At 46.1% G+C, this 25,000-nt stretch overlaps 2 protein-coding genes across 2 annotated transcripts in view; both read right to left on the bottom strand.

The window, feature by feature from the left end:
- Nucleotides 1–1,875: 1,875 nt before the first annotated feature.
- Nucleotides 1,876–15,369, bottom strand: LOC112265834 (actin cytoskeleton-regulatory complex protein pan1-like). Its single transcript, XM_042295420.1, has 9 exons — nt 15,090–15,369; nt 6,150–6,796; nt 5,820–5,982; nt 5,366–5,472; nt 5,091–5,218; nt 3,757–3,881; nt 3,402–3,666; nt 2,557–2,873; nt 1,876–2,462 (listed from the first exon to the last, which is right to left on the bottom strand). The coding sequence occupies exons 1-9, from the start codon at nt 15,121–15,123 to the stop codon at nt 2,173–2,175; spliced, it is 2,076 nt and encodes a 691-aa protein (XP_042151354.1). The 5' UTR covers nt 15,124–15,369; the 3' UTR covers nt 1,876–2,172.
- A 3,923-nt stretch (nt 15,370–19,292) lies between these two features.
- The window catches only part of sdc3 (syndecan 3), a 43,868-nt gene continuing 38,160 nt past the window's right edge, over nt 19,293–25,000 (bottom strand). The window contains exons 4-5 of the mRNA XM_042295419.1: nt 24,812–25,000; nt 19,293–19,677 (exon numbers count right to left, since the gene is read on the bottom strand). The exon at nt 24,812–25,000 is cut by the window's right edge and continues 16 nt beyond it. Coding sequence (XP_042151353.1) covers nt 19,511–19,677; nt 24,812–25,000 — 356 coding nt within the window. The 3' untranslated portion in view covers nt 19,293–19,510. The remainder of the gene's footprint in view (nt 19,678–24,811) is intronic.

Raw genomic sequence — 25,000 nt, 5'->3', positions numbered from 1 at the left:
ATAGTGTGTGATTTAGTGTAGTACAGGTATATAGTGTGTGTGCTGAGCTTCTCCAGCCAACAGTAATAGCTCGCTGGCCAGTTTTTTTTTTACACACACAGCTCCTTTCCTTCCTTATCCTCCCCCTAGCCTTCCCCTCAACCCTAGCCTTATCCTCCCCCTAGCCTTCCCTTCAACCCTAGCCTTATCCTCCCCAGCCTTCCCCTCAACCCTTATCCTCCCCTAGCCTCCCTCCAGCCTTATCCCCCTAGCCTTAGCCTCCCTCCAGCCTTATCCTCCCCTAGCCTTCCCCTCAACCCTAGCCTTATCCTCCCCCAGCCTTATCCTTCCCTAGCCTTATCCTCCCCCCTAGCCTTCCCCTCAACCCTAGCCTTTTCCTCCCCTAGCCTCCCCTCAACCCTACCCTTATCCCCCTAGCCTTCCCCTCAACCCTAGCCTTATCCTCCCCAGCCTTCCCCTCAATCCTTATCCTCCCCTAGCCTCCCTCCAGCCTTATCCTCCCCCTAGCCTCCCTCCAGCCTTATCCTCCCCCTAGCCTTCCCCTCAATCCTAGCCTTATCCTCCCCAGCCTTCCCCTCAACCCTTATCCTCCCCTAGCCTCCCTCCAGCCTTATCCTCCCCCTAGCCTCCCTCCAGCCTTATCCTCCCCTAGCCTTCCCCTCAACCCTAGCATTATCCTCCCCCAGCCTTATCCCTCCCCTAGCCTTATCCTCCCCCTAGCCTTATCCTCCCCCTAGCCTTCCCCTCAACCCTAGCCTTTTCCTCCCTAGCCGTATCCTCCCCCTAGCCCCCCTCAACCCTAGCCTTATCCTCCCCTAGTCTTCTCCTCAACCCTTATCCTTCCCCCAGCCTTATCCTCCCCCAGCCTTCTCCTCAACCTAGCCTTATCCTCAACCCTAGCCTTATCCTCCCCCTAGCCTTCCCCTCAACCCTAGCCTTTTCCTCCCCCTAGCCCCCTCTCAACCCTAGCCTTATCCTCCCCTAGTCTTCTCCTCAACCCTTGTCCTCCCCACAGCCTTATCCTCCCTCCAGCCTTATCCTCCCCCTAGCCTTCTCCTCAACTCTAGCCTTATCCTCCCCTCAGCCTTACCCTCCCCCTAGCCTCCCCCTCAACGCTAGCCTTATCCTCCCATAGTCTTCTCCTCAACCCTTAACCCTAGCCTTATCCTCCCCGTCTTTTCCTCAATCCTTATCCTCCCCCTAGTCCTCTCCTCACCCTTATCCTCTCCCCAGCCTCATCCTCCCCTTAGCCTTCTCCTCCAGCCTTATCCTCCCCTAGCCTCCCCCTCAACCCTAGCCTTTTCCTCCCCTAGCCTCCCCTCAACCCTAGCCTTATCCTCTCCCTTGCCTCCCCTCAACCCTAGCCTTATCCTCCCCCGTCTCCTCCTCAATCCTTATCCTCCTCCCCCAGCCTTATCCTCAACCCTTCTCCTCCCCCTAGCCTTAGCCTCTCTCCAGCCTTATCCTCCCCTAGCCTTATCCTCCCCCAGCCTTATCCTCCTCCCAGCCTTATCCTCCTCCCAGCCTTATCCTCCTCCCAGCCTTATCCTCCTCCCAGCCTTAGAGAGAAAGAAGGAGATGTCACTGTGGGATGGGAGTGTCAGCCATACTGTGCATCAAATACACATTCAGCGACACAATGGCAAGGAGACCCCAGCTAGTCCACTCCCTGCCATCAAGGCCCTTCAGGTAGCTCGCAGAGGATTGGATAAGCAGCACTTTCTACTGTATGGTAGCAACGCCACCCCACACACACAGGGAAATGGCACTCTCTGGTGGAACGGCATGAGTACTGGAAATCAGTGTACAAACAAATCCACTATATGGACAGAAAAACACACACACTAAAGCAACCAGACAGATCAATGGTAAGTAACATGCCTTTATTACAGTCCAACAACCTGAACAGAACCGTCTGTCTCAATAATGAGCCTCATAATATATCAGTCACACACGTAGGCACATATACATTCATACTCACATAAACAACATACAGAAAACACACAGATGTTTTATTTTTTTACTTAACCTTTATTTAACTAAGCAAGATATGAAGACAGGAATAACAACCCCAGGTCTGTCAAAAGAGTATGGGTGAGAAGTCACAGTGGAAGTGGCTGCTGTGTATATGGGGAGGGCTCTCATTCTCAGCCTTCACACAGGTGGGGGGATCTAGGAGGGCCAAGGGTGGTGTGGGGGCTCTGGGCTGGGGGCGCTGACCCCTCTGGGGTGGGGGTGTCGCAGGGTAGAAACTGGGGGCAGGACCTGGGCCTGGGTAGAGGTGTGTGTGAGAGTGTGTGAGCGGGGATAGTAAGTGGGTGGCAGGTAGGAGGAGGAGGTTGGGTGGTCTCGGCCCCCCAGTGTGGTGGTAGTAAACTGGGAACACTGGTTACGCTGCTGGATGACTGCTGGGTGGCTGTAGAGCTGATCCCACGGGTACGACTGGTAGGCTGTGATACCACCTAGACACGCACACACACACATACACACACTGACTCTACTGTCCAATCTCAAATTTGGTGTGTGTGTCTAGGTGGTATCCCAACAGTGACTCACCGTGTATCCCAGACTGCAGTAGGATCTGTCCCCCTCCTGTCTGTGCCTGGAAGTAGGTGTGGCCTCCAGCTGCATAGGTCACTACCCCGGGCCCACCCCCTGGACCAAAGGTGAGGTAGGAGGGGGGAGGGGCGCTCCCCTCAGGGGGGTTTGGGTTGAGGTAGGGGGAGGGGGTGAGGTAGGCCAGGCGAGAGGCCTGGGGCTGGTAGGAGACTGTAGAGCCACCCTGGTGGCTGGAGGTAAGGTAGTGCTGAGGATCCATCTTCACTGAGCTGCTGCTGCTGGACAGGAGATCACTGCTGTAGTCAAACAGAGAACTGAGGACGACACACACACACATAACGTAAAGGGGATGAGCAGTCACAGATATAGAAAATAATAAGAAATCAATCTGGTTTAATTACAAGTTGCAACAGGGAGACACCTCCAGCACAGAAAATGTCTAACGTGCATTCTGTGAGAAGGCACTTCTATATTAATCTGACAGAACCAAATGATCTCTAAACATCAGCCTGAGAGGCTTGTAGGAAGACAAAACAATAGACTGTGACTTTTCCAGCTGCTATAGGATCAGTGTTCAGAAACCATTGTTTCTTCAGTAGCTCTGATGTCAATCACCATCAAACGATATGAGAACAACCCATAGCTTTCAGTGGCAAGTCTAGTGACCATCAACCTGTACAACCAGAACACTGGAAATAATGTGTATTACAGACAGGGAAAACATAGTGTTAATCACTCTAAAATGAACTGTATTAATCTTCGATATTTCCCATTACACATAGGCATGGATTTCTTATGAGTACCATTCAGCCTACGTCAAGTAATGTCCTTCAATTACTCACCCAGAGTCAGTCTGCAGGGTGAGTCCCTGTGTGTCTCTGTTGGGGGGGTGGGGCTCCAACACATCCATGAAGAAAGGCGATGTTGGGGTGGGTTGCAGGGTTGGTGGAGTGGGGCTGGGGGTAGGGTTGGGGGGGTTCAGGAAGGTAGTCAGGAGGGGGAGGCTGGCACGTCGTAAAGGTGGTGGGCTATACATGATAGGAGGTAGGTGCTCCACGGACCCTCCCTGAGGTCCTGACGGTGGCCCTCTCTCTCCTACTGACCTGCCTGGGAGCCACAAACATATAGTCAAACATTAACAAACATCAACAATTGTTTGTGTAGTGTGATTGATGGATGGAAAGATTGACTGCCTACCTGTAGGGCTGGATGAGAGGCTGGCTAGCAGGGTGCTGTAGGAAGGGAGTGCCTGGGTGGTAGGAGGGGGAGGTAAAGAGAGACCAGCAGGAGGGAGGAAGGGGGCGATGTGTCCTGCAGCTGCCCTATAGAGACAGAGTTAGTATAATCATAACTCGGCGGCCAGCTCAAGACCCTGTCAGCCCAACCAAAGTGGGTATGCTTCAAGACCCTGTCAGCCCAACCAAAGTGGGTATGCTTCAAGACCCTGTCAGCCCAACCAAAGTGGGCATGCTTCAAGACCCTGTCAGCCCAACCAAAGTGGGCATGCTTCAAGACCCTGTCAGCCCAACCAAAGTGGGCATGCTTCAAGACCCTGTCAGCCCAACCAAAGTGGGCATGCTTCAAGACCCTGTCAGCCCAACCAAAGTGGGTATGCTTCAAGACCCTGTCAGCCCAACCAAAGTGGGTATGCTTCAAGACCCTGTCAGCCCAACCAAAGTGGGTATGCTTCAAGACCCTGTCAGCCCAACCAAAGTGGGTATGCTTCAAGACCCTGTCAGCCCAACCAAAGTGGGGCAAGATCAGCAAAGTCAAGACCCTGTCAGCCCAACCAAAGTGGGTATGCTTCAAGACCCTGTCAGCCCAACCAAAGTGGGCATGCTTCAAGACCCTGTCAGCCCAACCAAAGTGGGTATGCTTCAAGACCCTGTCAGCCCAACCAAAGTGGGCATGCTTCAAGACCCTGTCAGCCCAACCAAAGTGGGTATGCTTCAAGACCCTGTCAGCCCAACCAAAGTGGGCATGCTTCAAGACCCTGTCAGCCCAACCAAAGTGGGTATGCTTCAAGACCCTGTCAGCCCAACCCAAAGTGGCCCAACCAAATGCTTCAAGACCCTGTCAGCCCAACCAAAGTGGGTATGCTTCAAGACCCTGTCAGCCCAACCAAAATGCTTCAAGACCCTGTCAGCCCAACCAAAGTGGGTATGCTTCAAGACCCTGTCAGCCCAACCAAAGTGGGTATGCTTCAAGACCCTGTCAGCCCAACCAAAGTGGGCATGCTTCAGAGACCCTGTCAGCCCAACCAAAGTGGGTATGCTTCAAGACCCTGTCAGCCCAACCAAAGTGGGCATGCTTCAAGACCCTGTCAGCCCAACCAAAGTGGGCAAAGTGGGCATTCAAGACCCTGTCAGCCCAACCAAAGTGGGCATGCTTCAAGACCCTGTCAGCCCAACCAAAGTGGGCATGCTTCAAGGGAGGGTGCACATTGTCTGGAAGAGTTAATAATGGCTGTTTTGTTCTTTATTGTGGATGTCTGCAACCGGTGATCATATCATATTGCGGTCTGAGCCTACCTAGGGTGTGGTGCAAGGAGCGAGGTAGGGTTGGGGTCAGGGAGGCGGCTGCAGGTCTGTTTGTGTTCTGGCTTCACTGCAGAACGACTGGCCTTCCTCCACTTGGCCCTACGGTTCTGAAACCACACCTGACAAACAGAGAGGGGGAGGGATGAGAGGAGAGAGAGGAAGGTAGAGAGCGAATGAGGCAAAATATAAACCTCAAATCCTATTCCCCAATCCTAATAGTGTACGTAGGTCAAAGGTGACAAACCCTCCTCCTGGAGAGTACTAACCATGATCCTCTGGGGTGTGACGCCCACCGTAGCGGCAATCTCCTTCCTCTTTTCTCCATCTGGGTAGTGGTCCTCCTGGAACATTCCCTCTAGCTGCTCCAACTGGTCTACACACACACACACACACACACACACAAAGGTTACACACAGACAAAGGCAATAGGTCAGAGCGGACACGCACACACACACACACACACACACACACACACACACACACACAGGTTACACACAGACAAAGGCAATAGGTCAGAGCGGGGATACACACACACAAAGGTTACACACAGACAAAGGCAATAGGTCAGAGCGGACACACACAGCTTACACACACACAAAGGTTACACACAGACAAAGGCAATAGGTCAGAGCGGACACACACACACACACACACAAACAAAGGCAATAGGTCAGAGCGGACACACACACACACATTCACTCACTCACTCTCTCTCCTCACCAGTGCTGTAGAGTGTTCTTGTCTTCTTCTTGGGCAGGGAGGGCAATAGGGAGGGGTCTCCCATGGTTACCGCTGGCAACAGGGGGAGGGGAAGCACCTGGCCACGCCCCCGGGCGCTGTAGCCAATCGAACGGCGAGTAGAGTACACTCGAGTCACTTTTACCTGTGGAGGAGCAGTGTGTGTGTGTTCGTTCTATTTATCCAGTCCTTTCACATCTCCAAGTATCTAGGGGTTAGTGGTTGTGTGAACTTTTTAGAGCACTGTGCAGGACACCATTGTAATGACATCACTGCTGACAGTATGATGTCATCTCCTCCCATCTGTCTTACCTGTAGGCTTTGGGTGGGAGGGGGAGGGGGGCTGACACTATGTGGGCGCTTCACCCCACTGGGCAGAAGGGGTTGGGGGTGTGGTTTAGGCTGGGTGTGGAATAGGAGAGGTCCGGGGGGACAGTAGAACCCCATCCCAGAGCTCAGGTACCCAGAGTCCTCATGAGTGGTGGTCGTCATGCCGACAGGGTCAGTTGTCACGCCGACGAGATCGAGAGACAGAGCAGGCCCCATCACACCTTTCTGTTTTTTTTCCTCCTCTACCTTCCCATCTCTCTCTCTTCTGTCCTTCATCTCCTCTTCACTCCCTCTCCTATCCTCAATTAGCACTGCCGCCTCCTCCTTCTCTGTTTCTGCCCTCCCTATCCTCTTTCTCAACTGTCTCTTCTCCATCTCCCCTCCCTCCTCTTCAAAATCAACTACCACCTCACTCTCCTTTTCTCTTTCTGTTACTCCATCCTCACCCATCTCTCCATTCTTCTCCATCTCTCCTCCATTCTCTTCTTCCTCCTCCACTCTCTCTCCTCCTCTTTGTCCAGTGTCCCATTCTTCTATATCTCCCCCCTCCTCTCCTCCGGTCTCATCATCTCCACGGTAACTCTCCTCCTCTTCATCCTCCTGTTCATCACACAGGAGGCTTGGGCAGTCTGCATACAGCCACACAGAGCGAATTAGCATGACATAACACTGTCATAATATGAAAAAACACTCACTGACATAGCATGATGGAGTGGCACAAAGTGACAAAAAGTTCAAAATAGCAACACAGAGTATCACTGGGTAATGACTAGTCAGGTAAAATGAGAAATCTAGATTGAGGTGATGTCACCATGTGGGCCTAGTTTCCACAAGCACATGACAGCGTGCTCCTCCGTGTTCTAAAGACTATAATGAAAAGACCAGGTAGGCTGAGGTCACACGCTGCCTCACCTGCTTGTTAATTAGCTTAAACTGGGTCAGCTGAGGGAGTGAATGTTATTTATAATAAGGGTTACATGGAGAAAATCGGACCTCACTGAAATGAAAATGGATGGCCCTCCCTTCAGCAAAATATATTTGACCTAAACCCTCCCTGAATGCTTGAAAAAAAACAAGTGACCCTCCCCTATACCCCATACCGCTCTGATTCAGAGAGGTTGGGTTAAATGAGGAAGACACATTTCAGTTGAATGCATTCAGTGGTACAACTGACTAAGTATCCCCCTTTCCTTATACCCACAATAATCAATAAAACAAAGTGGACAGCAGAGAACATTTACTCTCACTTCTTGGACAGACCAGCACCTTAGATGTGTAGTTTTAGAAACGTTTTTTTTCGACCTGTCAGCATTACATGGCAACGTAGCAATTTTGATAGAGCACAGGGCTGCTGGTTCCTCTTCTTCTGTAGCTTCACTCAATGACAGAAAGTCACAAGTGTTTCCCTAAAAGCTGTGTGGGTTTAAACATCTTCTATTGAACAGAAAGTGAATAGCTTAATCAGTGACAGAATTAGATTACTTCCCAAGCAAAGTTTTAAAAAATATATATCCTCAGCTATAGAAGGTTGTTGCTCAGCCTCTGAATGTCAAAGAAACGAAACAATGATATCCCCATATGCATCGGAGTCACTCTTTACCGGATATTTTACAGCTTGTTTCTAGCTTTAAAAAGTCACTAAAAGTGGCAGTAAAAGACTCTTTTGGAAAAGCCAAACGATCAACCTATATTGAATCTCCCATTCCTCTCAAAATGTTTTGGAAAAGCCAAACGATCAACCTACATCGAATCTCCCATTCCTCTCAAAATGTTTTGGAAAAGCCAAATGATCAACCTACATCGAATCTCCCATTCCTCTCAAAATGTTTTGGAAAAGCCAAATGATCAACCTACATCGAATCTCCCATTCCTCTCAAAATGTTTTGGAAAAGCCAAACGATCAACCTACATCAAATCTCCCATTCCTCTCAAAATGTTTTGGAAAAGCCAAACGATCAACCTATATCGAATCTCCCATTCCTCTCAAAATGTTTTGGAAAAGCCAATTGATCAACCTATATCGAATCTCCCATTCCTCTCAAAATGTTTTGGAAAAGCCAATTGATCAACCTATATCGAATCTCCCATTCCTCTCAAAATGTTTTGGAAAAGCCAATTGATCAACCTATATCGAATCTCCCATTCCTCTCAAAATGTTTTGGAAAAGCCAAATGATCAACCTATATCGAATCTCCCATTCCTCTCAAAATGTTTTGGAAAAGCCAAACGATCAACCTATATCGAATCTCCCATTCCTCTCAAAATGTTTTGGAAAAGCCAAACGATCAACCTATATTGAATCTCCCATTCAACTCAAAATGTTTTGAAAAAGCCAAACGATCAACCTATATTGAATCTCCCATTCCTCTCAAAATGTTTTGAAAAAGCCAAACGATCAACCTACATCGAATCTCCCATTCCTCTCAAAATGTTTTGAAAAAGCTGTTGCACAGCAACACTGCCTTCCTGAAGACAAATAATGCATACGAAACACTTCAGTCTGGTTTTAGACCACATCATAGCACTGAGACTGCACTCGTGAAGGTGGTAAATTACCTTTTAATGGCGTCAGACCAAGGCTCTGCATCTGTCCTCGTGCTCCTAGACCTTAGTGCTGCTTTTGACACCATCGATCACCACATTCTTTTGGAGAGATTGTAAACCCTCATTTCTAAGCAAATAGTTGGAGGCAGGGCTTTCTCCTATAGAGCTAAATTTATGGAATAATCTGCCTATCAATGCGAGAGACAGCCACAGTCCCAAACTTTAAGTCTTTACTTAAGACTCATCTCTTCTGTAGGTCCTATGATTAAGTTTAGTCTGGCCATGGGGTGCGAAGGTGAACAGCAAGGCACTGAAGCGACGAACCGGCCTTGCTGTCTCTGCCTGGCCGGCTCCACTGGGATTCTCTGCCTCTGACCCCGTTACAGGGGTTGAGTCACTGTCTTACTGGTGCTCTTCCATGCCGTCCCTAGGAGGAGACACTGACGTGATGTTCCTATCCGGTTTTGCGCCCCCTCAGGCTCGTGTGGAGGAGGAGATCTTCGTGGGCTATACTCAGCCTTGTCTCAGGGTAGTAAGTTGGTGTGTCTTTGGCAAAGTGGATGGAGTTATATCCTGCCTGGTTGGCCCTGTCTGGGGGTATTGTACGACCATGCCTCAGGACTACCTGGCCTGATGACGCCTTGCTGTCCCCAGTCCACCTGCTTGTGCTGCTAATCCAGTTTCAACTATTCTGCCTGCGGCTATGGAACCCTGACCTGTTCACCGGACGTGCTACCTTGTCCCGGACCTGCTGTTTTCGACTCTCTCTCTCTACCATACCTGCTATCTCGACCTCTGACTGCTCGGCTATGAAAAGCAAACTGACATTTACTCCTGACCTGTTGCACCCTCTACAACCACTGTGATTATTATTTGACCCTGCTGGTCATCTATGAATGTTTGAACATCTTGAAGAACGATCTAGCTTTAATGGCCATGTAGTCTTATAATCTCTACCGGGCACAGCCAGAAGAGGACAGGCCACCCCTCAGAGCCTGGTTCCTCTGTAGGTTTCTTCCTAGATTCCTGCCATTCTAGGGAGTTTTTCCATGCCAACGTGCCTCTACATCTGCATTGCTTGCAGTTTACATCTGCTGATGTAAAAAGGGCTTTATAAATACATTTGATTGATTGATTAAGCATCATGGACCAAAGCGCTGTGCTTTTTACAATTTTCTTAAATAAAAAGTAGGCATATGGCATAGCCTACCCTCTCATAACCCCCCAATTGGAGTCTTGGTTTTAACTTAACAGCCCTTCACTGACACAGAGGTAGGCTATTTAAAGAGTGCATGGATGGATATAGCAGCCTATAGCCTAATGTAGTCTGTCAAACAGCACAGTCTACCTCTTTTACTTAAATAGGAAGAAATAGGCTCCAACACAAAGCCCTGTTGTTGTTAGTAAAGTCTAATTCAAATGAAGATGTTGAAATGAATAATGCCTACTTTCAGCACCATGAGCTGTCCATTTCCGATTGATTGTGCCGTAGCTTTAAGTTTCAGCACCACACTGTAGTAAAACGCCAAATGGATCTACCTCCTGGTCCTCTTCCCCTGTCTTACCCACCAAGGGTAGAGACAGAGATGACCTCGCCTACTGAAATACCGGATTGGGCAAAACCACCAGAAGACGACTCAAGCCAACCAACTACTGAACCTGACTGGTGTCAGGAAGAATCACCCTCTGCCTCAAGTGACACCTCTGAATGGGAACAGCTGATAGACTCATTGCTGATAGAGTAAGGGCACTGTCATAAACAGAGGCCCATATGCACTGTAAGAAAAGTGTTTCCTCATTGTTGCTAGAGTAATAGGCTCTGTCATAACCAGAGGCCCATATATGCACTGTAAGAAAAGTATTTCCTGTTGTAAGATATGTCATCACCCTCTCTGCTCTGAGGGAATGGGAGGAGCAGCGGATCGGGTGCAGAGAATCAAAAGGTATATAAAGAGACATTTGCCATTACTTTGGCGCTGACTTCTTGAATTCTGAATTCATTTAGACAACCATTTGACTTCGGGTAAATTGACACCTGACTCAAATTACTTAAAAGATTCTAACTTGTTGGATCTGAGAAGTGACTCTCCGATATACCGTTTAACTATTGCACAGTTGTTTTGTCGCTTTGCGCCAGGTACGTGGGTGCTGATGCAAATATATCCAGAAGAGTTCTCTGTAACCTCTCGATTGAGCTCAGCATCTCGACCTCGTTGCGGGCACGGACTTTTTGATATTCCATTTGGGGCAGGGAATCACCAGCGGGTTCTCCCATCCAGTCCAAACTTGAATCCCTCAATTTAGCAAAGCACCGACTCCAATTCATCCTTTCAGCCAGTAGAGGGGAGTCGCTACCTATCTAAATTCTTAACAGAACTCTGACCGATTGAAACTCTGCTCCTGATCTCGTGGGTCTCCTCGTCATCTCTCAAAGGTAATTAAATAACTATTACAAGTATTTAATATAGAGATAAGTGTTATCATGGTACCAGGCATTTTATAAGAGCATTAAGTCATTTGCATGTTTTTGATTAACGCTGTGTGTGACCGAGTAACAAAATTGTGTATTTTGAAGTGTGTGATTGTAAAAGACAAAAAACAGAGTGTTTTCAAAAATAAACAGTAGTCTTATTTTGTCTCGAGCAAAAGGTTCTCTCAAAGACAGTTAACGGCACGGGAGATAACAACTCTGACACTCCCCGCTACCGGGACACTGGAAACGGGGATCAATGCTCTATGACAGAATGAGTTACCATTAAAAGACAAGGAGGAAGGTGTGTCCAGTTGTGATTCATTTAATTGTCTTATCGATCTATCTAAAGTTTTATTTTCCAAGCGATACATAGCCGACGGGCAGAGTAGTGAGACTAAGTTGACTAAAGGTCTTCACACTTTAAACTAGATACATCACAGAGGGGAAATACTCAACCACAGGGAAATCATATAGAGACTGGTAGGACTAGTGCTTAATAACAACTCAAGGACCAATTAGTGGTGAAACAAAGAGTCTAGAGGATAAAGGTGGGGTTCACACATCCCAGCTAGAGCTAGACCGTTGAGAGTGACAAGGCAAAAGACCTCTCCGCGGACAACGCTTCGATATAGAAAGAGAGGCAGGGCTACGCGAGCGGTCCTGGTTATACCGAGATAACCTGAAGTATCTATAGTGCCCTGTCCAATCCAGGGAACGGGACGCTAACCACCTCTAGCACCCCGCTGCCGGCCAAGGGGCGGGGCTGAAGGTTTCATATCGCGACAACACTGTAAATTACTAAAATCTGGCTTATTGTGAGGTCAATAACTCTAATACATTATAGTAGTAGTAAGCTGGGCCTCCCGAGTGGCGCAGTGGTCTGCCACTGGATATTCTGGTTTCGAGTCCAGTCACAGCCTGCCGCAACCAGGAGACCCATGGCACACAATTGGCCCAGCGTCGTCTGGGTTAGGGGAGGGTTTGGCCAGCAGGGATGTCCTTGTCCCATCGCGCACTAGCGACTCCTGTGGTGGGCCAGGCACAATGCACGCTGACATGGTCGGCAGGTGTACGCTCTTTCATCCACGACACATTGATGCGGCTGGTCTCCGGGTTAACTGGGCATTGTGTCAAGACGCATTGGGGCTTGGCAGGGTTGTGTTTCAGAGGATGCACAGCTCTTGGCCTTCGCCTCTCCTGAGACCGTACGGGAGTTGCAGCGATGAGACAAGACTAACTACCAATTGGATACCACGAAATTGGGGAGAAAAAAGGATAATATATATATATATATATTTTTTTTAAATCGCCAACCTTTTCTGAGTCAAGATCACAAAAAGCAAGCAGAGATCTACTGCTCAGAATTTTTAAAAACATGACTTACATTTTTTATGCATTAACCTAATAAAAACAGTTGTGTAGGAATGAGGTTTGTGCAGTAGGCCTAATACATTATCACAGCATATTGGCTATATGCCTGGCCTGAAAATATTGTTCTTCTCAAACCATATTAGATTTCAAAACTCAAGTTTTGATAAGCATGTACCATCAAAATAATATATATATATATATATATATATATATATATATATATATATATTTGCTTTTTTATTTTTCCTGGACTGATGGTACATGCATTTGATGGTCATGGTTCTTTCAAGACAACTTGGAGCTCTGAAAAAAACTATATCAAATCACAACTTCAGTGAACTTCAGGTGGGAAAGTCGGCGCTCTAGAAAGATGCCCGTGTTTCCGACTTGGATGACCATTGAAAATGTTTTTCCCCAGTCTGACCTCATTTTATTCCAAGAGTTCCCAGTTGTCTTGAAGTCAGAGACCTCCGAGTTCCCAGTTGTCTTGAAGTCAGAGACCTCCGAGTTCCCTGTTGTCTTGAAGTCGGAGACCTCCGAGTTCCCAGTTGTCTTGAAGTCAGAGACCTCCGAGTTCCCAGTTGTTTTGAACACGGCATTAGTCTCAGCAGAGGGAGAGATAGCAGCAGAGGGTCCGTCTCTCACGGTCACTGCTCTCTCCTTCCTTTCCTCCGGTGAGACTGACCAGAGAGACACCGTCTTCCACCTGATTGCAAATCTCGAAGTCGCACCACATCTGCCTCATGCACAAATTAATGTTCCTATGATCAGAGAAAGTGAATTATTCCTCAATATTAAAATTGTCACGACAAACTGCTAATAAATAGAAGAATTGAAGAAAAAAAAAACAGGGCTATCAATACACTTGGCTACTCATTCATTGCAGATGCAGCGCAAGTGGAAGTAGGGAGAAGCACTTTACGTTTTGTAATAGTGGTGAACAAAAACAGTGTTGACAGCGCCGACATGAACTCACTCATAAAAACAGCAGCTCTTTGCAGTATACTTTAACAGTCTCTCTCTCTGGTCATGGTTTTGCAAGTTATGAAATCTCATGTAGGCTAATGACTTGAAGATCGACCAGGCAATCGCGCAGTTGGTGACCACTGGGCTATAGGTTACTACACGCAAGATCGACTAGGCCTAATCAAATAATATTTTCGTAAGAAGCCTTTGACTCCTCCTAAACTGCCACCAGAGACCTACACAGTGCAGCCATTGGTTAGGAAGCATACAAAAAAATGTTTTTGATCAGCAAGAGCAGAGCAGGCAGGGGCTTAGGGTTGGAACAGCCATTGCAGTGTGTGATGCAGCTTAGCTGTATTTACACCATCCCATCAGTTATCTTAGAAATATACCTTTGCTCTGTGACTCTCCAAGCATGCACTTCATATTGCACACCCAGCTGATAATCAGAGGAGTGGCAGCATCAGGCACAAGTCGATATATATAGAAATGTAATCAATTACATGACCCTCCCCTACACTAGATAGATATATCTATACACGCTAAACCCTCCCCTTGACTAATTTATAAAAACCCTCTTAGGCTTCACTCCCCCCTATCTGTGATGGCTAATGCAACCCTCATCCTCCACCCGTTCTGCCAGTCACATTCCGTTAGAGGTCCCTTAAGCACACACATCCCTGGGTCGCTCCTCTTTTCAGTTCGAAGCAGCTAGCGTCTGGAGCGAGCTGTAAAAAAACACTCAAACTGGACAGGTTTATTTCCATCGTGAATATTCTTACTGACACTTGTGGCTGCTTCGCGTGATGTATTGTTGGGGTCTCTAACTTCTTGCCCTTTGTGCTGTTGCCTGCCATGTTTTGTGCTGCTACCGTGTTGTTGTCATGTGTTGCTGCCATTATGTATTGTTGTCTTTGGTCTCTCTTTATGTAGTGTTGTGGTGTCTCATCCTGATGTGTGTTTTGTATATATATATATATATATATATATATAGATAGATAGATATACACACTACTACACGAGTGTGGTGTAAATTCCAGCACCCTTGTTGTGGCTATATATATATATATATATATATATATATATAAAATATATATGTGTGTGTGTGTGTGTGTGTGTATATATATATATATCCCGACCCGCATGATGCCTTTTGGTAGGCTGTCATTGTAAATAAGATGTTCTTAACTGACTTGCCTAGTTAAATAAATAAATAAAAATGCATTGAAAAAAACCATGACCTTCCCCTAGTTTCATCCAGATAGCCTAACGTCACTCATTATGTAGCCTACATTTCGATCCATCCCTAATAGCTAACGTTAGCTTTCTAAAGTATAAGGCCTTTAAACAGTCGCAGCCTGTTTCTTATTAAAACTGCCCAACAAAACAAAGTTAGGCTGTTAGCTAGGCCAAATTCACTTGAGCAAAACGTCTAACTACCTAGATACTGTTCTTCTGTGAAACAACGGGAGAGTTAACCTATTAGTTAAAGACCGAGTTAATTACTGTTTGAACAATGAATCAATTAATTAAACGACTGCAAGGTAATGAGTTAATTTCTTCCTCACCGTAATCATCCGCTGCCTCACGCATGTCATCCATAACGAACCTGCTTTCACGAGCATCAAACTCTAAACTAGCAATTTATTTACCGATAAAGTCAAACACGCTTTTTGGAATTGATGCATGAGTTTGCACCGTTTCGAGACGTGATAAGGTTGATTGACAAATTAGCAAATTGAAGACAGAACAATCACATGTAGCGGTTGAGCTGAATCAGCCAATGAGAGTCCTCAACGATCCGAACAGAACCGAGTAGGGAGATTCCATTGATCAGAACACCTGGGAACAGACCGCCTAGGGACTTACACTACTACACGAGTGTGGTGTAAATTCCAGCACACTTGTTGTGGTAATGCAATGTATGAACTAGCTCCATAATATGAAGACAAAATTAAATTCAGATCATTATTGTAAAAAAATAATAATAATCTAGACTGATATAGCAGGCCAGTTCCTTTATCAATAAAGAGACACCCTTCAAACGTTTGGTGGCATTCAAGGCAATAGCGATGAGTCTAACAGATATATTCGTAATTTTATCTAGGGGGTATGCAGGGACCTTATGGCTGGTTTATGATGAAATGTGTTACTCATATGGGGGTTCAGTTCTACAGCTGTAAAGTGCAAATATGGTAAGCCTACAATAAATGGTTTGTGCTAGTAATATGTCACCCACAACAGGGAGCTCAGCCCCATTGACTGTAACTGGCTATCCAGCTCCACTTCATTCCCTTCACATCTCTATAATATACTGTTACACGATTCACAAATAATCAAGTACAGCAAGTACTAGCAGCAACCCCAATATATCTCCCTTCTCTCCCCTTCGCCAGTGAATCAGACAGGTAGATTCTGTAACTTCAGGGAGGTATGTGGCCACTGGGATGTAACACCATAGTCAAACAGCAGAGGGCAGAGTGTCACACCATCACCCAGCCAGCGTCACTCCATCCATGTATGACATGTTAAACCCTCCCATTCTCCCCCTGCTTCTCCCTGAAATGTACAGTACACACTTACACTCCTTCTCTATGATTTAAAAGCATTGGATTGGTGTAGACTGAAGGAGTGTCTGTCTAGAATAATACCTACCTTACACTATTCAATTCCACTCAGATCTACTCAAATGTTTAGGCACTAGGAGGTAGAGGTTAATGGTTTGAGATTTATTGTGTCAGAGCAATATGTTTGTCAGTTCTATATGTGATTTTTCTATTTTATCTGCACTATACAGAGCTCTCAAAACCATTAGTCCCCTCATGTTCCACCCCCACCCCATACCCTCAGCCAATAAAATCACAGACGACAGTGTGTTAACCAATGAGGTCTTTTATTTGGAACAGAGTGGCAAATTAGTGGCAGGGCCGTGGCGCAGAGGTCCGCCTCCCGGCGCTCAGCAGCCAATGACAGAAACAGCCTTAAAAAATGCAAATGTATAAAAACAGGATGGGTAACAGCAAACACAGTGTGGTGTGGCCTTCCACCAACTTGGCACACACACACACACACACACACACACACACACACACACACACACACACACACACACACACACACACACACACACACACACACACACACACACACACACACACACACACACACACACACACACACACTCTCTCTCTCTCTCTCTATTATTTGGCTATGCAGACTTATATGGGTACAAACACATGTTAACAGTTGGAAGGTAAGTTTAGAAAAGACAGTTCAGGTCAGTTCTGTCTGTGATGTGTGACGTCAGTCAGTCCTGCTACAGACAAACAGACCGTGAGTGACAGATTGTGTGTGAAAAAGCAGACTAGCCCCACATTCAGCAGTGAACAGGTGAGACCTACACACACACACACACACACACGAGTCTGATGTGAAATAAGAGTGAGGCGTTCACTGCTTAAAAAAAAGAGGGGGCAAAGCAGTTGTGGCGTACACACACACACACACACACACAGGGGTACAGGTGTGACTACCTGACTATGGAAGAGCGTCAGAACTGCTGGAGCAGGTAAAATACACACCTGCCCACAGTACATTCCTCTCACACACACACACACACACACACACACACACACACACACACACACACACACACACACACACACACACACACACACACACACACAGAGACTAGTATAGTTTGACTCCCATGCAGTTGTTCTACAGTACTGAATATATTAGAAGCTACTAGTCCAGTCGTACTGGTGTGTTGGTTATTGTTACAATCTTAGATAGAAAGCACAGCCTCTAACTCAACTCCTGTCCCAACACCTACCCACAGCCCCCACTTCAACTCCTGTCCCCACCCCTACCCACAGCCCCCACTTCAACTCCTGTCCCCACCCCTACCCACAGCCCCCACTTCAACTCCTGTCCCCACCCCTACCCACAGCCCCCACTTCAACTCCTGTCCCCACACCTACCCACAGCCCCCACTTCAACTCCTGTCCCCACCCCTACCCGCAGCCACCACTTCAACTCCTGTCCCAACACCTACCCACAGCCCCCACTTCAACTCCTGTCCAAACACCTACCCACAGCCCCCACTTCAACTCCTGTCCCCACCCCTACCCACACAGCCCCCACTTCAACTCCTGTCCCCACCCCTACCCACAGCCCCCACTTCAACTCCTGTCCCCACCCCTACCCACAGCCCCCACCTTAACTCCTGTCCCCACACCTACTGATGGACAACTTCTACTTGAAGAGCCACTTTCAGCATCGTAAGCCCCTCCCTCACAGTCCCAAAGACCAGCCCACCCCCAAATAGACAGCCAATGGTAGAAGAGAAAGAAAGAGCATGCAGGGGATTGGATGGATACATGCTGGTGCCTTTACACAACGGACCAAACTCTAACCAACCAGCAACTGATCAGTCACTTATTAATAATGTACTGAAACCAGCTTGTGTGATGAGGATAATGATAATATGTTGAGTGAGTGATATGATTTATAATATATATATTTAGTCAATGAAGCAAGTGATATATTTGTGTGTGTGTGTTTGAGCTTGTGAGCGCATGCTTGCATGTACGGCGTGTGTATATTTGCTTAAGTGTGTGAGTGCGTACTTGTGAGTGTGTGTGTGGTGTGTGTGTGTGTTGAGAGCACAGCTCCACAGATTGACGTGATATAGAAATGGTGATCATGCGACTGGTTAGTGGCAACGACAGAAAAAGTATTTCAACCAATGATATTTACATATAAACTTTTGAAACCGCTAAATACACATCCTTTCGTTCATTCGAGTATTATTTTCATTATTACTATTATTTACCAACCAGTCCAGAACATTGATATATTATTGGTTATTATTACTATCCATAGAACTAATCACCTTTGTACAGCGTAAAGGAGCAAACCAGACAGCTAGCCGCTAGCCCTGTGTTAGCATTCAGCACCAGGGTCGTATTCATTGACACACAACGGAAAACGTTGTAAAACATTTTGCAATGGGATACGGAAATGTGCATTTCTTATTGGACCAGGTAGTCTTAGGTCCAGGTAGTCCTCTCTGTTTCAGTCCGTTTTCTTTGTTTGGTGCCTAATGAATACAACCCAGGGATGTTGAGGAGGGTAAACACTCGTAATCTGTTGTTTAAACACCCCTTCACTTGGTGAACAGTGTTTACACAACTACTACCATCAGGTAGCGTTGTTAGCATTAGCTAATGTTTATGTTACCCCAGCGGTTTGTTTACCCACCATTATATTTAACACTATATCCCTGGTTAGAATCCCTTGCTAACTACCAGTGAATGCTGCCACAACGTTGTCCTGAGGTTGTCAGAGCGTTGTGGGAGGGTTCCCCTACTCTGATTGGCCAAGCACAGAGAGAGGGGTCCAAGCCATGTGTGTGTGTGTGTGTGTGTGTGTGTGAGAGAGCACCAGGGCAATGGAAGGCACTACAATAGAGACCTTTCCTCTAACCTTTGACCCCAGTGTCTGTGTGGCCAATCAGATGACACTCTCTTTCCTCCTCTGTTTGTCTGTCCCTTCTTCTCCCCCATCCCTCTTTCACTTGGCTCATTCGCTCCGTGGAACAGACACTAGAGTATTGTGCTAGAACACCAGATAAGAGCTTGTGTTTTTACAAAATAATCAGTTCATTACATCATCAGAACAATAATCATATAATATCAATAACAACATTTACTTTAAAAAAAAAAATATTGTGTATCACATTTTTATATATTTTTTTCCAGCTGATATATTTATTTTGTTATTTTTTTAAAGGTGTATTTATATTTTTTAAAGAAATGTTTGAGTCCGTGGAGAGACGGGCACTCTCAGTACCAACTGACATGGAGGACAGGAACATAGGAGAGAAGAGAGGGAGGAAGATACAGGAGAAGGATGGGAAGGAGATGTGAAGCGACAGGACGGGAAGGGAGCTGGAGTGATAAGCATCTCTCTGTGTGTGTGTGTGTTATGCGTAGAACTCCTCCTGTTTGTCAGCTTTCTGGTAGGTGACGGTGGCTTGCTTGGGTTCTTCCAGTGTGTAGCTGCCTTCATCTTTCTTCTTCATCCTGTACACCAGCAGCATGACCAGGAATGCTGCAAACAGGGCCCCCACCACGCCCCCAACTATCACCGCTATGGACGGAGAGATAGAGGAAGGGATGGTGGGGAGAGGGAGGGAGGGACAGAGTGGGAGGAAGGGGGAAACAGAGAGAGACATATGGTCAAACAATGTAGAACTCATTCTGAATAGGACAAAAGATTCAGAACATGTAAAGAACAGAGACACATACACTAATGCCATGCAAGTGGTTGAAGTGGGCTAGCGCTGACCACTGGTATACAGACCACTGGTATACAGACCACTGCTATACAGACCACTGGTATACAGACCACTGGTATACAGACCACTGGTATACAGACCACTGGTGTCTCTAATTGTCTACTGCTTCTATATGTCTCCTGGAGAATATGGAATCTAAATAGATTCAAATATAATACAATTACCCCGGTACGGTAAATTAAATGAGTTTAGTGAGTACCGGCATCTTCAAGTACCACTTTAAGCACTGCAGGCAATGCTAACATATGAACTGACGTCTGTCATGATCATCTATTATAACCCAAGCTGTGTGTATTTACATAGTATCTACATAGTACACGCTATCATGTGTCATGACCGTCGCTACATATTAAGATCCCGTGTCACTAACACACACAAATCATGTGTAGGCTACTGTTCCTACATACTACAACACACTAACAGCATGTGTCCAGCGCACAGACACACTAAGGACACAGTTAGCCTGCTTTGACTCCTGCTCTTTACCGATCACCACGAAGTCAGCGAAAACCACCGCCAGCAGGCAAGCAATCAGAATGGCTGGGGGAGACACAGACAGCCAATCAGAATAAAGACAAAAGCTACGCCCGTCAGAAGAATACGGAGAGGAGTGAGATATACTAGTAGAGGGAAAGAGAGAGAGGAGTGAGATATACTAGTAGAGGGAAAGAGAGAGAGGAGTGAGATATACTAGTAGAGGGAAAGAGAGAGAGGAGTGAGATATACTAGTAGAGGGAAAGAGAGAGGAGTGAGATATACTAGTAGAAAGAGAGAGAGAGGAGTGAGATATACTAGTAGAGGGAAAGAGAGAGGAGTGAGATATACTAGTAGAGGGAAAGAGAGAGGAGTGAGATATACTAGTAGAGGGAAAAGAGAGAGGAGTGAGATATACTAGTAGAGGGAAAGAGAGAGAGGAGTGAGATATACTAGTAGAGGGAAAGAGAGAGAGGAGTGAGATATACTAGTAGAGGGAAAGAGAGAGAGGAGTGAGATATACTAGTAGAGGGAAAGAGAGAGAGGAGTGAGATATACTAGTAGAGGGAAAGAGAGAGAGGAGTGAGATATACTAGTAGAGGGAAAGAGAGTAGAGGGAAAGAGAGAGAGATATACTAGAGATATACTAGTAGAGGGAAAAGAGAGAGGAGTGAGATATACTAGTAGAGGGAAAGAGAGAGGAGTGAGATATACTAGTAGAGGGAAAGAGAGAGAGGAGTGAGATATACTAGTAGAGGGAAAGAGAGAGAGGAGTGAGATATACTAGTAGAGGGAAAGAGAGAGAGGAGTGAGATATACTAGTAGAGGGAAAGAGAGAGAGGAGTGAGATATACTAGTAGAGGGAAAGAGAGAGAGGAGTGAGATATACTAGTAGAGGGAAAGAGAGAGAGGAGTGAGATATACTAGTAGAGGGAAAGAGAGAGAGGAGTGAGATATACTAGTAGAGGGAAAGAGAGAGGAGTGAGATATACTAGTAGAGGGAAAGAGAGAGAGGAGTGAGATATACTAGTAGAGGGAAAGAGAGAGAGGAGTGAGATATACTAGTAGAGGGAAAGAGAGAGAGTGAGATATACTAGTAGAGGGAAAGAGAGAGAGGAGTGAGATATACTAGTAGAGGGAAAGAGAGAGAGGAGTGAGATATACTAGTAGAGGGAAAGAGAGAAGTGAGATATACTAGTAGAGGGAAAGAGAGAGAGTGAGATATACTAGTAGAGGGAAAGAGAGAGAGGAGTGAGATATACTAGTAGAGGGAAAGAGAGAGAGGAGTGAGATATACTAGTAGAGGGAAAGAGAGAGAGGAGTGAGATATACTAGTAGAGGGAAAGAGAGAGAGGAGTGAGATATACTAGTAGAGGGAAAGAGAGAGAGGAGTGAGATATACTAGTAGAGGGAAAGAGAGAGAGGAGTGAGATATACTAGTAGAGGGAAAGAGAGAGGAGTGAGATATACTAGTAGAGGGAAAGAGAGAGAGGAGTGAGATATACTAGTAGAGGGAAAGAGAGAGGAGTGAGATATACTAGTAGAGGGAAAGAGAGAGGAGTGAGATATACTAGTAGAGGGAAAGAGAGAGAGGAGTGAGATATACTAGTAGAGGGAAAGAGAGAGAGAGGAGTGAGATATACTAGTAGAGGGAAAGAGAGAGAGGAGTGAGATATACTAGTAGAGGGAAAGAGAGAGAGGAGTGAGATATACTAGTAGAGGGAAAGAGAGAGAGGAGTGAGATATACTAGTAGAGGGAAAGAGAGAGAGGAGTGAGATATACTAGTAGAGGGAAAGAGAGAGAGGAGTGAGATATACTAGTAGAGGGAAAGAGAGAGAGGAGTGAGATATACTAGTAGAGGGAAAGAGAGAGAGGAGTGAGATATACTAGTAGAGGGAAAGAGAGAGAGAGAGTACTAGATATAGGGAAAGAGAGAGGAGATATACTAGTAAGGGAAAGAGAGAGGAGTGAGATATACTAGTAGAGGGAAAGAGAGAGGAGTGAGATATACTAGTAGAGGGAAAGAGAGAGAGGAGTGAGATATACTAGTAGAGGGAAAGAGAGAGAGGAGTGAGATATACTAGTAGAGGGAAAGAGAGAGGAGTGAGATATACTAGTAGAGGGAAAGAGAGAGAGGAGTGAGATATACTAGTAGAGGGAAAGAGAGAGAGGAGTGAGATATACTAGTAGAGGGAAAGAGAGAGAGGAGTGAGATATACTAGTAGAGGGAAAGAGAGAGAGGAGTGAGATATACTAGTAGAGGGAAAGAGAGAGAGGAGTGAGATATACTAGTAGAGGGAAAGAGAGAGAAGGAGTGAGATATACTAGTAGAGGGAAAGACAGAGAAGGAGTGAGATATACTAGTAGAGGGAAAGAGAGAGGAGTGAAATATACTAGTAGAGGGAAAGACAGAGAAGGAGTGAGATATACTAGTAGAGGGAAAGAGAGAGGAGTGAGATATACTAGTAGAGGGAAAGAGAGAGAGGAGTGAGATATACTAGTAGAGGGAAAGAGAGAGGAGTGAGATATACTAGTAGAGGGAAAGAGAGAGGAGTGAGATATACTAGTAGAGGGAAAGAGAGAGAGGAGTGAGATATACTAGTAGAGGGAACCTCCTTCCTCTGAGATATACTAGTAGAGGAAAGAGAGAGAGAGGAGTGAGATATACTAGTAGAGGAAAAGAGAGAGGTTCTGAGATATACTAGTAGAGGGAAAAGAGAGAGGAGTGAGATATACTAGTAGAGGGAAAAGAGAGAGGAGTGAGATATACTAGTAGAGGGAAAAGAGAGAGAAGTCAGTGAGATATACTAGTAGAGGGAAAGAGAGAGGAGGAGACTAGTAGAGGGAAAGAGAGAGAGGAGGAGATATACTAGTAGAGGGGAAAGAGGGAGAGAGAGGAGAGATATACTAGTAGAGGGAAAGAGAGAGAGGACAGAGATATACTAGTAGAGGGAAAGAGAGAGAAAGAGGGACAGAGAGGGAAAGAGAGAGAGGAGTGAGATATACTAGTAGAGGGAAAGAGAGAGGAGTGAGATATACTAGTAGAGGGAAAGAGAGAGAGGAGATATACTAGTAGAGGGAAAGAGAGAGAGGAGTGAGATATACTAGTAGAGGGAAAGAGAGAGAGGAGGAGATATACTAGTAGAGGGAAAGAGAGAGAGGAGTGAGATATACTAGTAGAGGGACAGAGAGAGGGAAAGAGAGAGAAAGAGGGTGAGATACTAGTAGAGGGAAAGAGAGAGAGGAGTGAGATATACTAGTAGAGGGAAAGAGAGAGAAGGAGTGAGATATACTAGTAGAGGGAAAGAGAGAGAGGAGTGAGATATACTAGTAGAGGGAAAGAGAGAGAGGAGTGAGATATACTAGTAGAGGGAAAGAGAGAGAGGAGTGAGATATACTAGTAGAGAGGGAAAGACAGAGAAGGAGAGATATACTAGTAGAGGGAAAGAGAGAGAGGAGTGAGATATACAGAGTAGAGGGAAACAGAGAGAGGAGTGAGATATACTAGTAGAGGGAAAGACAGAGAGGAGTGAGATATACTAGTAGAGGGAAAGACAGAGAAGGAGTGAGATATACTAGTAGAGGGAAAGAGAGAGGAGTGAGATATACTAGTAGAGGGAAAGAGAGAGAGGAGTGAGATATACTAGTAGAGGGAAAGAGAGAGAGAGGAGTGAGATATACTAGTAGAGGAGAAGAGGGACAGAGAAGGAGTGAGATATACTAGTAGAGGGAAAGAGAGAGGAGTGAAATATACTAGTAGAGGGAAAGACAGAGAAGGAGTGAGACTAGTAGAGGGAAAGAGAGAGAGGAGTGAGATATACTAGAAAGAGGAAAGACAGAGAAGGAGTGAGATATAAAGAGGGAAAGAGAGAGGAGTGAGATATACTAGTAGAGGGAAAGAGAGAGACAGAGAGAGATATACTAGTAGAGAAGAAAGAAGAGAGGGACAGAGAGATAGACTAGTAGAGGGAAAGAGAGAGAGGAGTGAGATATACTAGTAGAGGGAAAGAGAGAGGAGAAATATACTAGTAGAGGGAAAGACAGAGAAGGAGTGAGGGACTAGTAGAGGGAAAGAGAGAGAAGCAGTGAGATATACTAGTAGAGGGAAAGACAGAGAAGGAGTGAGATATACTAGTAGAGGGAAAGAGAGAGGAGTGAAATATACTAGTAGAGGGAAAGACAGAGAAGGAGTGAGATATACTAGTAGAGGGAAAGAGAGAGGAGTGAGATATACTAGTAGAGGGAAAGAGAGAGAGGAGTGAGATATACTAGTAGAGGGAAAGAGAGAGAGGAGTGAGATATACTAGTAGAGGGAAAGAGAGAGAGGAGTGAGATATACTAGTAGAGGGAAAGAGAGAGAAGGAGTGAGATATACTAGTAGAGGGAAAGGTTTGCTATGGGTGGTTTTATTTTTCAGACTGACCGACAGACAGTGTGGTGTGTGTCCTCACCTATCAGAACCTCCTTCCTCTCCAAGATGTTCTTCTGAGGAAGTTGAGCAGCAGAACTTCCTGTGTTAATTGTGTTGCCAATCAGATCAGGTTCTGCCCCAGTCTCCATGCCAAGGCCACGACCAACAACCTCGTTGCCCTGGCGACGGTCCTCCTCCCGGATCTCAAAGTCTCCGCTGGGTCCATTAA

Source organism: Oncorhynchus tshawytscha, linkage group LG13 (assembly GCF_018296145.1).
Source record: "Oncorhynchus tshawytscha isolate Ot180627B linkage group LG13, Otsh_v2.0, whole genome shotgun sequence".
Lineage (NCBI taxonomy): Eukaryota > Metazoa > Chordata > Actinopteri > Salmoniformes > Salmonidae > Oncorhynchus > Oncorhynchus tshawytscha.
The sequence above is the reverse complement of the archived record's forward strand: the minus strand, read 5'-3'. Positions and strand labels throughout refer to the sequence as shown.